The sequence below is a fragment of the Corvus moneduloides genome, chromosome Z (genome assembly GCF_009650955.1).
Source record: "Corvus moneduloides isolate bCorMon1 chromosome Z, bCorMon1.pri, whole genome shotgun sequence".
Lineage (NCBI taxonomy): Eukaryota > Metazoa > Chordata > Aves > Passeriformes > Corvidae > Corvus > Corvus moneduloides.
In genome coordinates, this window is record NC_045511.1 from 67,632,692 (window position 1) to 67,647,017 (window position 14,326).

Here is a 14,326-nt window from a genome sequence, read left to right on the forward strand (position 1 = left end):
CATGTTTTTGCTATTCAGATTTTTCTAGGGACTCCACATTCACACATTGAATAAAACCAATATTCCAGAACAAAGTGTGGATTAATACTAGAGAGATCTAGTAAGAAGTGACCAAAATCTCTGATTACTATTCTTATATTTGTAACATCTTTCAGACTGCACTTTGTAGAATCATATGAACTTCATAAAACCATCTGATACTGATAGGAAATCAGGACTATCCTATAATTCTGACAATACACAGATATTTATTAATCAATCAAGGCGCCAATTTTATAAATTTGATAAAAATAGAAACAAAAGCATCAAAACCAATCTTATCATGCAAGCACTTCTTTGATTTTATCAAATGTTCTTTGACGAAAAACTCTGGTTAACATTTAAGTCTAACCTTTATTCAACATTTCACAATCTAAAAAACAAGGGGGAAAAGTCAAGTAACAATCTTGTTCCCACTTCAAACTACATACATTAGTTAACACATTCCATAATTACATGTTAACTTTAGTAATAAGGTGATGAAGTCTAAGGAAAAAAAATATAGCTGAGACATTCCTAACAATTTTCAAATGTAGGCAAGACCTTGATTTGTTCTCCAAATAGAAAGCCCTTTTTCATTTCTCAATACATCTAATTGCTAGATACAGCATTACTTAAAGAAAGCCTCAAGTGTGCTTAGTGCATGAAGTGGTAGCACAAGCGGTCATAGAGGTATGTTATTTCCTGCCTTCCTCTTTTCCTATCTCTCATGTTCCCAACTCCACCCAAGATGTGAAAGGCAGAGTCCAAAGTTATCTGGGGGAAAAAAAAAACCAAGGAAAAGCACCTTTCCTTCTCTGAAAAAGTTCGAAGAAACATATACAGCAGTGAATCTTGCATCCGCTGTTGCAATCAAACCTTGCTGTTGCAATCCAAATGTGCCATGAATTAAGAGACTCCTTAAACTATACTTGGGTAAGCACGAGGTTTCAGCAGAGAAAAGATCAGTGTTTTTCCAAGCATCTAGATTCTCATGCCTCCTGAAAGCCTCTTCCACACTGAAGTTCTTTCTTTGTATCCCCCTTAAAATCATTAGCAGGAAACACAATGGAAAAAAGCCTTGAGTTTCAAAACATTTCAGAAGACCAGCAGGATATATCTCTAACAAGTTTCTCTTACCAAACTACTCCATTTCCTTCAAAACTTTTCTCTTTACTGAAGGGCAGAACTACTGAAACATTACTAAGCACACAGTGAACTACAGCCTATTTCTGATTTTAGAACTTAACTATACACAGTAAGTTACTAAAAATAGATATTTCCTTAGTAGAAAGTTCAGTATGCTATCATTCCATTTTAATTAGTTTACCTCAATTATTACTGAGGTATCAACTAACAAAAGGTAACCTTACCTCTCAAACATATTCAGTGCAACAGGTTCTGCCATCCTTTACTATTCAGATTAAATTCCGGGTTCTCATGGGAAAGACAGTCTCTGCTACACTCAGCATAATCATCCAGAGAAGTAAAAAGTTTGCAGATACCTCAGCTAGAATGTCTGAAGCCATGGCTTCACCTGCCACACCACTGAGAAAGAGCACCTGGACTTTGTACTTAATTTGCTAACACAAGAATTACATCCCACAAATTACTTCCCTTCTAACGATGGAAGCATCTTACCCAAGGAAAACTTTGCTGTGAGAAAAATGCAACCAAAACAGCAAAACAACACCAAACAAAAACCTCTTATTGTAACTGCCCTAATACCATCTCACATCCATCTCATCCCCTCCTTCCCCCATCCATTATTAGGTAAGATCTTGTAAATGAAAGCAGAGATCCTTCTTTTCTCCTAACCATTCCTCTTATCTCTGGGGTTAGAAACATTTTCAGGCTGGAAGGAGTTCACAAAGTCCTTCACAATTGTGTGAGCTTAGTTATGGTTGTTTTCTACTCTTCTAAGGCAGTTTAAGATCTCTGTATCCCGTGCCTCCTACGTTGGCTTGTGCCTAGCCTTATCGCGTAGGGCAGGAAAAAAATTCAAAACACAGTGCTTTAATCTTACAGATATTTCAACGTTATTCTGAATATACTTTCTGTAATAAAAAAAATTTAAATATTCGTATTCAAACGAACTAATTCAATATTCAACTCCAAAGTACTTTCAAAAATAAAATTTCCCAGTATAAACCCACACATACTAGGAAGTCACCTTATTATCAGCAACAAAAGAGAAAATAATTATGGTTATTTTTAAAAGGGGAAACAAGGCGTAGAGCCATTTTCCCTTTCCGCTCCTCCCGCTATCTCTTGCCGCAGGAGTATTTCATTGCCCTGTTTTGATACTTGCAATAAAAGCCGTGCCCGCTCCCGAGGAGCCACCACTGGCCGCTGGTGCCTCCGGGAGCTCCCGGGTAGCCGCGACATCCAGGCCCGGCGCCGCTCCGGCCGGAGACCGAGGCGCGGGGAGACGCCCTCCTGGCGCGGCTGCCGGAGCCCCGCGGCGGCGTGTGGCCGGCGGGCTCGGGGGGCGGCGGGGAGCGCGGCTCTGCCCGACGAAAGGCTCCCCCCGGGCGCGGGGGGCGGCGGGGCTGAGGGAGGGGGAGCGCCGCGGCTCTGGCTGGCAGCGGCTCCGCCGTCAGGTGGCGGTGCCCCGGCAGTGCCAGCGCCGCCCGCGGAGCCACCCGGCCCCCCCGCCACCGGGCCCCTCGGCCCGAGCCCCCGGGGCGGTCGGGGCTGACAGCGGAGAGGATCGCGGGCAGCAGGGCGCAGGAATGGGGTAGAGGCGGCTTACCTTGCTGAGCACCCCGCAGAGCTCAACAGGCAGTCCGAGCTCGGTCTCGGGGTCCTCCTCGGAGCCGGAGGAATTCCAGCTCTGGTTGTCCGACATGGAGACCGGAGCCGCAGCCACCGCCGAGCTGGGAAAGAGCCGGAGAGGCCCCCGCCCACAGCAGCCTCCTCCTGCCGAAGGGACCGGAGTGCCGGGCTCTACCCGAGCGGGTGCCGCCACCGAGCGCCGCCCGCCCCTGCCAGCGACCGGCCGGCAACCAGGCTCGCAGCCCCGGGCTGCCCTCGCCGCGGCCCCGCAGACCCCGCCTGCGGACAGAGCCACGACACCGGGCAGTGAGGGGAGGAGGGGCGAGCGCGCGTCCGCCTGCCGAGCACCCGCTCAGTGCGCCGCCGCCGCCGCCATCTTAGGTGAGGCGGGCGTTCTATGCCACTATCCACCAGCACCCCGCCCCGCCGCGACACCCCACGGGAGTTGTAGTCCTCCCCCGGACGGCCGTGAGCCCTGGAGCCATTGCTCTTCGCCCGTGCCGCAGGACGTGCTGGGAGATGTAGTTTCACTCCCGCGGTGAACGGCCGCCATCTTGGTTGTGTCGTTCCCGTGGCGGCGCCCGCGGGTCTCGCCTCAGTGCCCCCAGGTGAGGGGAACTGCGCTACCAAGGGCGACGGTGCTGCCCGGGGCGATGTTTGCTTTGTCTTTTGCGCGGAGGTATTTGCTTTATCTTTAGCGAGGCGAAGCGTCTCTCCGGCTCTGCTTGCTTTCAAGGGTGAGGAGATGTAGCCTCTCTTCCTCTCCTCAAACGGGCGGGACTCGGGGAACGGGGGGACAGTTGAGGGGGGCGAGCGCCAAACTTTTCCCTAATCAAAGATGGTGGAGGCGGCGAGAAGGGGCGGGAGATGCTGCCGGCTCTAGGTGAAACGTGAGGGAAGGGCGGGCCGTCCGGGCCCCTCCGTGTTCTGCTTCGCCGGCGGTGCCAAAAGGCGTGGGGTGGGCAGTGCTGGCGGAGTGATGGGTTAGCGTTCGGCTTCGGCTGCGAGGTATTATCCTGTCATCCATTTCTTAAACTGCTTTCGTACTTTAGGGAACAAAACAGTGATTTCTTTCTTCAGACTTAGTCTGAAATACGTTTTTTCGTCGATATTTATGGGTGGAGATATACTTGTAGAAAGGAAGAGAGAAAACCCTGTTGAACCTGTCACTTCACGATTTGTGGACAGTGACTATAGTGGTTTGGGAAAGACTTAAGGTTTGTACTAACTCATCTCCTTCCTCGTGATATCTTGGGCGGGGGAAAAGCGTGTTAAAGAGTGTTGGTTGAGGAAATTTCAGTTTTGGAAGATAAACTTCTGTTTATGTTGTAAGAGCAATGCTGCACAATTCTACTTTTTCTGACTTCCTCCTTATGACAAATCATTGTGTAATTTTCCCATGTTAGGCTGTTCGAAAGTTTCCATTGAGGGTTTATTATTTTTTTGAAAGAGCATTGACACAGCTACTTATGTGCATTCTCTATATATAGCAGCTAAAAGTTAATTAATATTTGTACCTTCTCAGAGTCTCAGATATAAAGATATCTACAATGAATGCAGAACTGAGTGTGATTCAAAAGGCAGCATCATTTTCCTAAACTATTAGAAATAAAGAATTGTCATAGACATCTTAATATTTGTGTAATCACTGTTATGCACAGGAAAAAACTTCTACAGAAGTCTACTGCGGGTGCTACTTTAGACAATTTTCTAATATGTAAAACGTTGCCAAAAAACAATGTTCTTTGGTTCACTACGTGTTTGAGAAGAAAACAAGTGCAATTTTTTCTCCTTAGCATTGGTTTCAATGTACTATATTTTTCAAGTAAGCTTTGTAAGTGTTGGTATGTATGCAAATAATTTATAGTTCTTCTCTGCAATATGTTGTTCAAGTTAATTGGCATCACCTGTAAAACCAGTTGTGTTTTCCCAGCTAAACTCTGAATGAACTTCTTTTCAGGAGCTGAAGAGACATGTCTGAGCAAGTCCTTTTAGCAGTGGCAGTGGTGTGTACACAGACATTCCCTGTCATACTTTTGATCTGAAACTATTCACTTAGTTACAGAAGTAGCTTGCTTTTTTTTCCCCCCTCCAGAACATTGAACCAATCAAGTGTTAAAAACTAGAAGATACCTTGGGTAGATATTTTTTCAGGTTGTTCAACAAACATATCCATCCTTTTTAGAGAGGGTATTTGTTTGGATTATTGATTGTGGCTAGCATACTACAAACTTTAAATGAAAAAATACTGGATGCTAAAAGGTTTGCCTTTTCAACTTTTCATTTAATGCATTGGCTGTGCTAGGTAATAGGCTTTTGTTTACATCTGTCACAAGCTCCTTATGTATCTTGTTTTTCAACAAAGTGTCGCCAGTTTATGTTCTTCCAAAAGCTGTATTGGGATTGTGAATACCTTGTGTACATTACCCCTTCTTTCTAATGTTCTGGCTGTTTTTTTACAAGTATAGCATACTGTCTGTTACTCTTAATGAGATCAGGCCATATCTGTATCAGCAAGCATGGGGTGCAGTGGGTGTAGATTTGTAAAGGAAAGATTTAGTGCTGAGGACTTGAAGTTCTTCTTACATGTGCTTTGAGAGGTGTGTTTTTCAGACTACAGTAGTTTGATCCCTTGGAGGGCACCTACATTAACAATTGTTGTTTAGCAGGTGTGCTCTGGAAGAGCAGTCATCCAGCTGTGTATAGTTTGAAAACAAACTGGTTTGCCTGTGCCAAGACCAATCCAGGATGCAAACCAAAGCGTGGGAAATGGAGAAAATCATACTAGTATCCTGATGCCCTTGCTCCTCTCTAGGTCCTTCTATACCTTTTCTATTGGACCTTTATTTTGTGCTTCATTGCTGTATTTGTTCTTTCATAGCAAGTGCCCCTGTACTCAGTCTGTTCCCCTTCTAGTGTCTTAGGAATTGCAAGAAGTTTACAAATTACTTTTTTAAGTGGAAATAGTCATCAGCCGTTTTTAGAACCTTGGAACAGGTAGTGTTCTGTATTGTTGATATACTACTTGTAGTACAAAAATGAGGGATGTTAAGTTTTACTTCTAGGGATGGCAGTCATAATAAGCACTGTCAAGTGGGTAACTTTATAAATACCTTTATTTTTCTACTCCCTTTTTGTATATGTTCTTTCCACTGCCATATCTTCTATTTTAGGGTGTTGATTTTATGTTTTTAAAACAGTCACTTTCTTTTAAAACATCACTTTCTATTGTGTTCATTCTTACCATTATGTTTGTTCGGAAATTTAAGACTATTTTTCTTAAGAGGATCCTTAAAGGAGCTTTGTTCTGCCACAGCATATTTCCTAATAGCATAGGCTCAGAAATATTAGTGGTTCAGACACTTTATTCTAGAACAGTTTTGCTCTCTGTGAATCACTGTATTAGGCTTTTATTTCTAAGTAAAAAAAAATTAAATAAACCATATATGAAACCTTATGTGAATGTTGGCACTAAACATGTCTGTAGAAGCCAGGTTGCAGATAACTACTAATCTGCAGATTGCTACCTCTGGTACAGTTTTTACTGATGAATGTTCAGTTCTTTCATTATTTTCTTTATGGATTAAACTGCTAAAGCTTTTGTTTTCAGTAATCTAGAACTGCAAGGAAAACTTAAAGATTTGTGATAAATCTTTGAGTTGAAAAGGTCTGTAAAATACTGAATAGAGGCAGAGGAAGATACCACGGTTCTTTGCCCTTCGAATAAACTTAGATGTTCTAAAGACATGAGGATTTTTTGACAGAGAAACTGAAAGCAGAATTTAGAACAGAATTGCACTGTGTCTTGCCTACAGAAAATTGATAGGGAATGAGTATTCCACTTGTTTTACTTGTGTCACTCTTCACATAAGCAGAGAATTATTCAGACAGTTTGGTGAATGGCATAAAATATTTTGACATTTATTTTTGAGCATTGTCAGAAGCAGTCTCTATTAACTGTTTACTTTCAGTGCGAATTATTTAATTTTTAAGGGATGGATTTGTCTGTAATTTGTTACATCTTAAAGTCAGTGAATATACAGAAGACATAATTCTAGGAGCTTGTTTTTTTTAGGGCTGATTCCAGGTGCTTGTATGGGATCTATGTTTTTGTAAAATGCTGAGTCAGCTGCTGCTTTAAAAGTCGTCTCATTCATCTGTGTCAGGTTGAGCATTTGGAATTTTCACTTCCATTAATTCTGGCCAGTTTTCTGTTCAGTATTAATTTGTTGTGTGTTCTGGCTTATTACATTTGTAAAGATACTACATCTTTATTGGAAGATTCTTTTTTCTAAGGATCTTGTTTGTATTGTATTTTGAGAGAGAGAGAGAATAGTGAAACAGTAGCAGTTTTGAATGCACTAGTTGGGAATTTATGTGGTTAACGCCATGTTAAATGTATATGTATTAAATGCTGACAACACTTATGCAGTTCCTTCTGCCTGTTCTTTTCTTGTAAATCACTACAGGATTAGAGCTTCTCAGGGCTATTCAGAAACCAGGCCTCTAGTAAAAATCAAACCCCCTGTGGCTAAAAGGAATTGAGCAGATAGTTAGGACAGTCTGATGTGCTTCCTTGAACATGTCTTTGGTGATGATTTGCCTGCTGAGAAAGACTTCAGAGCAACTGATACTTAAAGCATTATCAGAGGAACATGTTTTCACAGGAAATGAGAGTTAAAGAGTTTGCTAAGTTTGATCCAGTCAGCCAGAATGTTTCCTTGCCAAATGAATGCTTACAAAAGACAGGTGCACTTCTTTGAAATTATGCAATACGCATGCTTTATATATGTATGTATTCTCCCAGGTACATGGTGTGGTTCTTAGGGTTGTCCTATGCAAGTCCAGGTGCTGGAGTTTGATGTTCCTTGTGGGTCCCTTCCAAATCAGGATATACTATGATTAATATAATGTTACTGTGTTGGCATAATGTCCTTATCCAAGTAATGGATAAATGAAGTAGTATGCAATAAAATCAGTTTGCAGTGCGACCTTTGAAATATCCGAAATGTTGAAAATACTGGGGCAGGGTTGAATTTTCCTATTTTGTTGAATTTATGTTTGTTATTACCTTAGAAATTCAAGAAATAAAGCAACGCATTTGTGGGAAACGTATTGTTCAAAGGGCCTAACTATGGGTACATGATTTTCTTTACCAAGGTGAGTTAGATGGGTTTTAGTTATTTAACAGTGCATGTGTTGCATGCCCAGCATGGATGAAGATACTTCTCTGCAGTGAGTGGAATAAGAAGTGTAGTACATGGCTACGAGTTCAATCTGAATTAACAACTGGAGTAAAACCCAAGTGTTGTCCATTAAAAATGCTTATTTCGATGAGTTCTGGCCTTATTGAGAAGGTCTCGTGTAGTCTTTCTTTTTTATTATTTATAGTACTGTTTCAGCAGTACCCAGAAGCTTTGTTTTGAGGTGGCTTCCAGCTGCAATCATTTCCAGTGCAAAGGAGACCTTAAAAAGGTTGGGAATGAGAGTTACTCTTGAATCAGTCTGCATGGTTTTTTTGTTCTGCGTATCACTGTTCAGTTCACTGTTCTTTTGGTACTGGCCAATGCTTGGCAAAAAGTAATGAAGTAGATAAATTATTTCATGCTTTCTTGTGGAGTATAGTCTTTGGTAAAAGTGAATTTAATTTCTCTCATGGAGTATCCCCATTCACTTGTAGCAGAGTGTAACAGCTTTCCAACATCTCTTGTCAAAACAATTTTCCCTAGGTTGGTTGTTTGTTTTCTTTTAATTTATTGTTTGTGTTGGCACTTTGTAGTTGGTTTGTCTGTTTGTTTTTGAAGACTGGATTTCCTGTACTTTTATTCAGTATGTGTATAATTTTCTACATAGTGTCTTTGGTGTCGATTTTATATTTTACATTTATATAAACCAAAAGGTTTTGCAAAAAGGTAAATATGAGATGTCTAGTTTGAGATGTAGAACAGTAATTTCCCATTAGTTTAAGGGGTTTGGTAGAGGAACCTGTTTACAATGCTAAGCTGAATTCCATGTCAAAACAAAAGAAAGTTACTGCAAAGAATGCTTATTAGTAACTTTTTTCTTGGTAGCATTCTCACTAGGAAAATGCACTTATCCAGCTTGCTTATTTTATTAATGTTATTTGTTTTGGCTTATGGGGTTTTTGATTGGGGCAATTGTTTGTTGTGGCAAAGTTTTTGATGTAACTGAAATTGGGTGTTTTGAGTCTTAGACTACTGAATTGCCCTTTTACTGAAGATATAACAGAGCTGGATTATTTAATATTTGGCTTTTCAGGATCTGTTGAATGCTTATGAAGTGTTCTAGGAGTTTCACAACTGTCTTCTACATGGATGTGATTATCTCAATTGTTTTAAGAAAGAAATTTTTCCACCAATGCTTGCAGTGTGTGCTCCAAACTTTAGTAGATTTTGATAATCGGTTGGTTTTTAAGTTACCATAAGAAAAGTAAAAGACATGGGATATTTGACAGGAAGTTTTTTTCTGTCTTTTTCTTCTCTCTGGTGTTTTTTGGTATAGTCCTAACTTTAGTGGCATGCAACTTTTAGACATGGAGATCTGTATTACACCACACTTGATTTTTGTCAAAACCCTGAGGAGTGATTCTTTGAGGTCAAAACTGGATGAAGTCTTAACTTTATAATTGTTTGTTGTGCTTTTACAGAACTATTAACACTTTGACCATGTCATCGAAATGATGGGTAATACTGGTTTTCTTCTGATGTAGCCTATGTAATGACAGGATTCCAGAAGCTATTGCTTTATCCATTCTCTACACTTGCAAATCAAGTTAGGTGTTATAATTTTGCTTTGTTCTTGCTAAAGTTATAATAGAAGAGTTTAAATAAAGGAATCTCTGAAATATTTTAATTGAGAGAGAATAGGAAGCTTATTTTGGGCTCCTGCTACAATAAATGATGTATCAGATTTTGATGAAATGTTATTGGAAGCTTTTATGTGTTTTACAGAAATTAAGAAAAATATTTAATTTAGATCCTTGTTTTACCCATCTTGAACATAATAATAATAAAAAAATCATTTGGGAAAGGGTCTCTAATATTAGTGTTGCTATTTGCAACACTTATTTAAATTTTTTTTATATACCATGAAGACTTGCTCAGGACAATTAGGGTGTAGAAGATGGTCCTTTATGTCTGTACTGTAAGTTTTGATTCCTATGTTTAGCTTCTGAGCTCTGGGCTAAGTAGGCAGTTGTGTATCTTAGTAACTGCTTTGCACCTCACATTGTCATGAGCATCTCTGGTAACAAAGATATCAGAATTTGTTTTATTTATGAGGACAGGTACACAACTTACATGCATTAAATAATAACTCAGTAGGTGTTACAGTGCGGATACTGCAACACGCGTATCAGACAACGAGTCCCATGGAAAGGAAATATATATGGACCGATTCATGGTAGATGTTTCAGAGATGTTTATTTCTCCAGCCGCATGGCCGGGGCTCTGCCGAGGAACTGAGGCAATCACGGGACCCGAGGGTCCTTGCCCGCACAGGGGAGCACAAAACAACCAGTGGGGAATGAGGCTGACCAGGGGCAGGGAAACCCCGTGCCTCGCTCCCAGGGCTCCTCTCCCAGGGCTACATGGCAGGGGGAAGAGACCCCGACAAGTATGGAAATAAATTATTTTTCAAGCTTTTCCATGCTGGTGTCGTTTTCCGTCAACAAAAGATGAACTGTTAACGTACTTTGCAGATATTAATAATGTGCATAATAACACTATGTCCACTGAACTGAATATTCTTAGAAATATTTCATGTATTTTGCACTATTTTATTACATGGAAATTGAAATATAAAGGCATTTAACTTTTCACACAGCACACAGGGTTTCTGTTGCTGGAATTGGAAAATTTTTAGTGAAGACAGGTTGGAGGAGTGGCACACGATCAAATACAAGCAATTTCCTTTAGGTTGTTTCAGTCAACAGTTAAAAAAAATGCTAAATATGAATGAAGGTAGAGGCACTTGAAATTAAATTGTTGCTCTAATTCTTTTGCTGTGTCAATCTCCTGACACTTTCAAATAATGTATAACCCTGTCTTGCTAGTTCAGTTGAGTTTCTATGCCTGCTTCTAGAAGAGCTTGATTACAGTTTTGTTAGTGATCTTTTTCCACCTGTAGGCATCCCAGTTTATCACAAAACTTTCTTCACCGTAATGGTATTTTGTTGTTCCTTTCAAATTTTTTGTTTGTTTGTTGGTTTGCTTTACATTAACTGTTGACATTCACTCCCTAAGTCTTTATATGTAGAAGTCCTTCTGTAGTAATTGGAAAGTTATCTCCTTCCACTTTCATGTGATTTTCCTGCTTCCTCTCGTTTCCCAATCACAGGAATAATAGGGTAGTATATTATTGTAGACTGCCTTCACAGATTTTTCTGGTTTCACACCCGACTTGCTCAGTATGATACTGAGAGACATGTCATGTTTTCTATTAGAGGAAACAGCTCAGTCTCGCAACAACTTCTTGAGATGACAGCATGCCAAAAGTATGTCACTCTGCATAGACTGTTTTATTAGTTTCTTGACCTTTACCCACTTTTTCCAAGTTTTTTTAGGAAAACAATTTCTAACATTGTGTCACCACAAGTTCAATGTTTTCTCTAGCATAATTGAAACAGTTGCTAGATTTCTACATTGACATTGTGTTCACATTTTGCACAGTTTAAAACTCTGCTGCTTCTCTGTTATGTTTAAATATTTTCATTTTTGTCTGTGGCAAATGACCACTGGTCTTATCTGACAGTACTATATCAGTTGTCTTATTGTAGCTATTGTGATTCATTTCAATATTTTAAATATTTTATGGATTTTTTTTCAGACCTGTAAGTGTGAAACCAAGATAATGTTCAGGTTCTCTTCATATTAAGCAGCTGGAAGTTGTATCACCTGCTATTCATGTTTTCCCTTCTATATACCTGTAAGCTCTGATGGAGAACTAATGTCATGTGCTCAGATAAATATTTTCTTCTTAATTTCTGCTAAGGTACTATTTGATATTTATATCTTTTCTTATCTGGGACTAGCAGTGTATTTTGTTCCACACAATAAACTCAAAAGATAAAATACATCAGGTGATCACCATTTATGAGACTTTATAAAGACGATTATTTCTTCCATCACTGGTATCATCATGGTATATTTTTTTTTATTGTTGGTTACATAACAATGAGATAAAGAAGGCTTTCTTTTGACTAACATAAATTAGTTTTTAAAGCCTCTGCTATAAACTGAGCCTTTAAGAGTGCTCTCAGTGAGGAAGGGGAAAGATGTGTACATGCTAGGGAGAAAGACTCTTTCAGGAATAAGGAACAGCTAAAAACATTTTGAAAATATTAGAATAGGAAATGGAAGCAATCATGTTCATTCCTGTTTCTTGAAGGCAATGAGTGAGAAAAGAAGCAGGGAGAATAGTGGAGGGATATTTACTTTGATGAAAGTATTTCTTGGAAATATTGCCCTTTACTTACTAGAGATTGCCAGTAACAATGGAATTACTGGGACCTAATTGATACAGGGGTGCTTATGAGCATGAGATGAAGTTTGGAATGTTGTTTGGGGTGCAATGCTTTTTCCTTTGATTGAAGTCTACCAAGCCTTTTCTGATAAATGTGCATGCTAACTGCAAGAGATTGTCCTACTGTAGCTGAAAAATTTATGAAGATGTTCAGCATTGTAGTCTTTTATTTGATAAATACAAGTAAGAGCTGTGAAGCCACTCCTATTCCCAGAAGCGCAAGTGCTACTAAAGGGTTAAGAGAAGAGTTCTGGTCTCTACATCAACTTCTGTTCTTTGTGATACAACACACTGTATATAAACACAGCATTATGTAACTGATCTTGCATTTTTCAGCAGACACCATGAATAATAATCTGAATTAATAGCATATGATTAAAATTTGGATATTTTTGACAGAACTTTTTTTGTAAACATGGCTTTCTTTAATATCTTGACTTCAGTTGGCTAGTATGTTTCAGTAGAAAAACTTCAGGAAAATATGGACATTGCCATCATTAATCTGTAAAAGTTACTCGTGGTTCTTTAATAACAGAAATTCATCTCTAAATGCAAAAATACGTAACGACCTTCTTATGTTTGGTTGCTAATGAGGCCCACTTAAATTCTGGCATGGGAAAGTGGCATTTAAAGGAAAAATTACACAATCTTAGACTTGTGTAATTTGTGATTGTTTAATAAAGCTGCTGGTTTTGTCTGAAAGGGTCAGGCTTGTCCAAATAGGAAGGGTTCCTGTCACAGGGAGCAGCATAAAGTTGAGGAGTGAATGTCCATTCTGCATGACATAAACCTGAAGTCGTTTATGAGTCAGTGATTTGGGATAGGAAGAAATTATTTCTGTATGCTTTTTCAGTAATAAATACATGTTAAATAATTTATGCCATTATCACACTTGGACTTTTTGGCAGGGCCTGCTGCAGTATGACAAGGAGTAGTGGTTTTAAACTGAGGAGGATTGGTTTAGATTAGATTTTTTTTCTTGTTACAGTGAGGGTGATGAAACACTGGGGCAGGTTGCCCAGAGAAGTGGTAGATGCCCCATTGCTGGAAACATCTGATGTCAAGTGTGACAGGGCTCTGAACAACCTGATCTCTAGTTGAAGATGTCCCTGCTCATTGGAGGGGGTTGGACTTGGTAACCTTTAAAAGGTCCCTTCCAACTCAAACTATTCTATGAGTCTGCTTGTTTGAATCTGGCAAAAATAAGACCACCAGTTCATGCTACAGAAGATAAAATTTGCTTTATTTGTTTGAGACCAATTTAATAACTAAACAGTTTACCATCTAATTAGAGCCTACTGAGGATTCGGCAATTTATTTTCATAAAAGAACAAGGGAAGATGTCAGAAGTTCAGATATCAGAAGCGTCTGCATGTATAAGAAATTACCAATGGCTGTAGTTGAGTAGTACAGGCTTGGTAAGTTCCACTAGTTGGATACCATGGCTCAACACATTAATGGCAAAAAAAGAGTGCATGATTTTTACTCTGAATTAGGATTTTATTCAAAACTTTTAATTGAAGCCATCTGTTTTTAAAAGATGAGTTCTGACACGAACAAAGGTTCTGAATTTGAGCTAGAAATTACTAGAAAGGATTCTACAGCTTGTCTCAAGCAGGGATGATGACCAAATGAGCGGCGGTTTTCTTCCATTTAAAAATATTCCGATTTTTTTTCTTTTAATGAAATAGTGCTAAGTATTTTGTGTTTAAGGCAGTAATGTTTCATCTGACAGGATGATGTACAGGCATAAGTATCATGTTCACATGTAAGGTACTAGCCTTTATCTGAGGTTGGTTTGTGCTCAGTTATTTCTGTAAGGGAGGTTTTAAAAGAAAATGGTTTTAATTTAATAAAAAAAATAGAGTCTTACTGTCTCCAAACACTGATAGAGTTACAGGTAGTTTTATGTGGTGAGTGTGGCAGGTCAGACACTTTGCAGGAATACAAGTCTTCATATTTGTAATAAATATGTTATTTTCAGAAT

General features: G+C 39.5%; 2 protein-coding genes across 13 annotated transcripts in view; one reads left to right on the plus strand and one right to left on the minus strand.

The window, feature by feature from the left end:
* The window catches only part of CERT1 (ceramide transporter 1), an 80,937-nt gene extending 77,778 nt beyond the window's left edge, over positions 1 to 3,159 (minus strand). The window contains exon 1 of one of the 2 annotated variants that reach the window (XM_032097487.1): positions 2,774 to 3,159. In XM_032097487.1, coding sequence (XP_031953378.1) covers positions 2,774 to 2,869 — 96 coding nt within the window. In that variant the 5' untranslated portion in view covers positions 2,870 to 3,159. The remainder of the gene's footprint in view (positions 1 to 2,773) is intronic. The other variant, XM_032097488.1, reaches the window with a different exon arrangement.
* A 156-nt stretch (positions 3,160 to 3,315) lies between these two features.
* The window catches only part of POLK (DNA polymerase kappa), a 35,920-nt gene continuing 24,909 nt past the window's right edge, over positions 3,316 to 14,326 (plus strand). For 2 of the 11 annotated variants that reach the window (XM_032097474.1, XM_032097480.1), the window contains exon 1: positions 3,316 to 3,404. Coding sequence is in view for 2 of the 11 variants with exons in the window: in XM_032097484.1 (XP_031953375.1) it covers positions 3,450 to 3,475 (26 nt within the window). In the remaining 9 variants the exon portion in view is untranslated. Of the gene's footprint in view, positions 3,405 to 3,430; positions 3,534 to 3,712; positions 3,805 to 3,842; positions 4,014 to 11,643; positions 11,809 to 14,326 lie in introns of those variants that run through there. The other 9 variants (XM_032097479.1, XM_032097483.1, XM_032097484.1 and 6 more) reach the window with 8 other exon arrangements.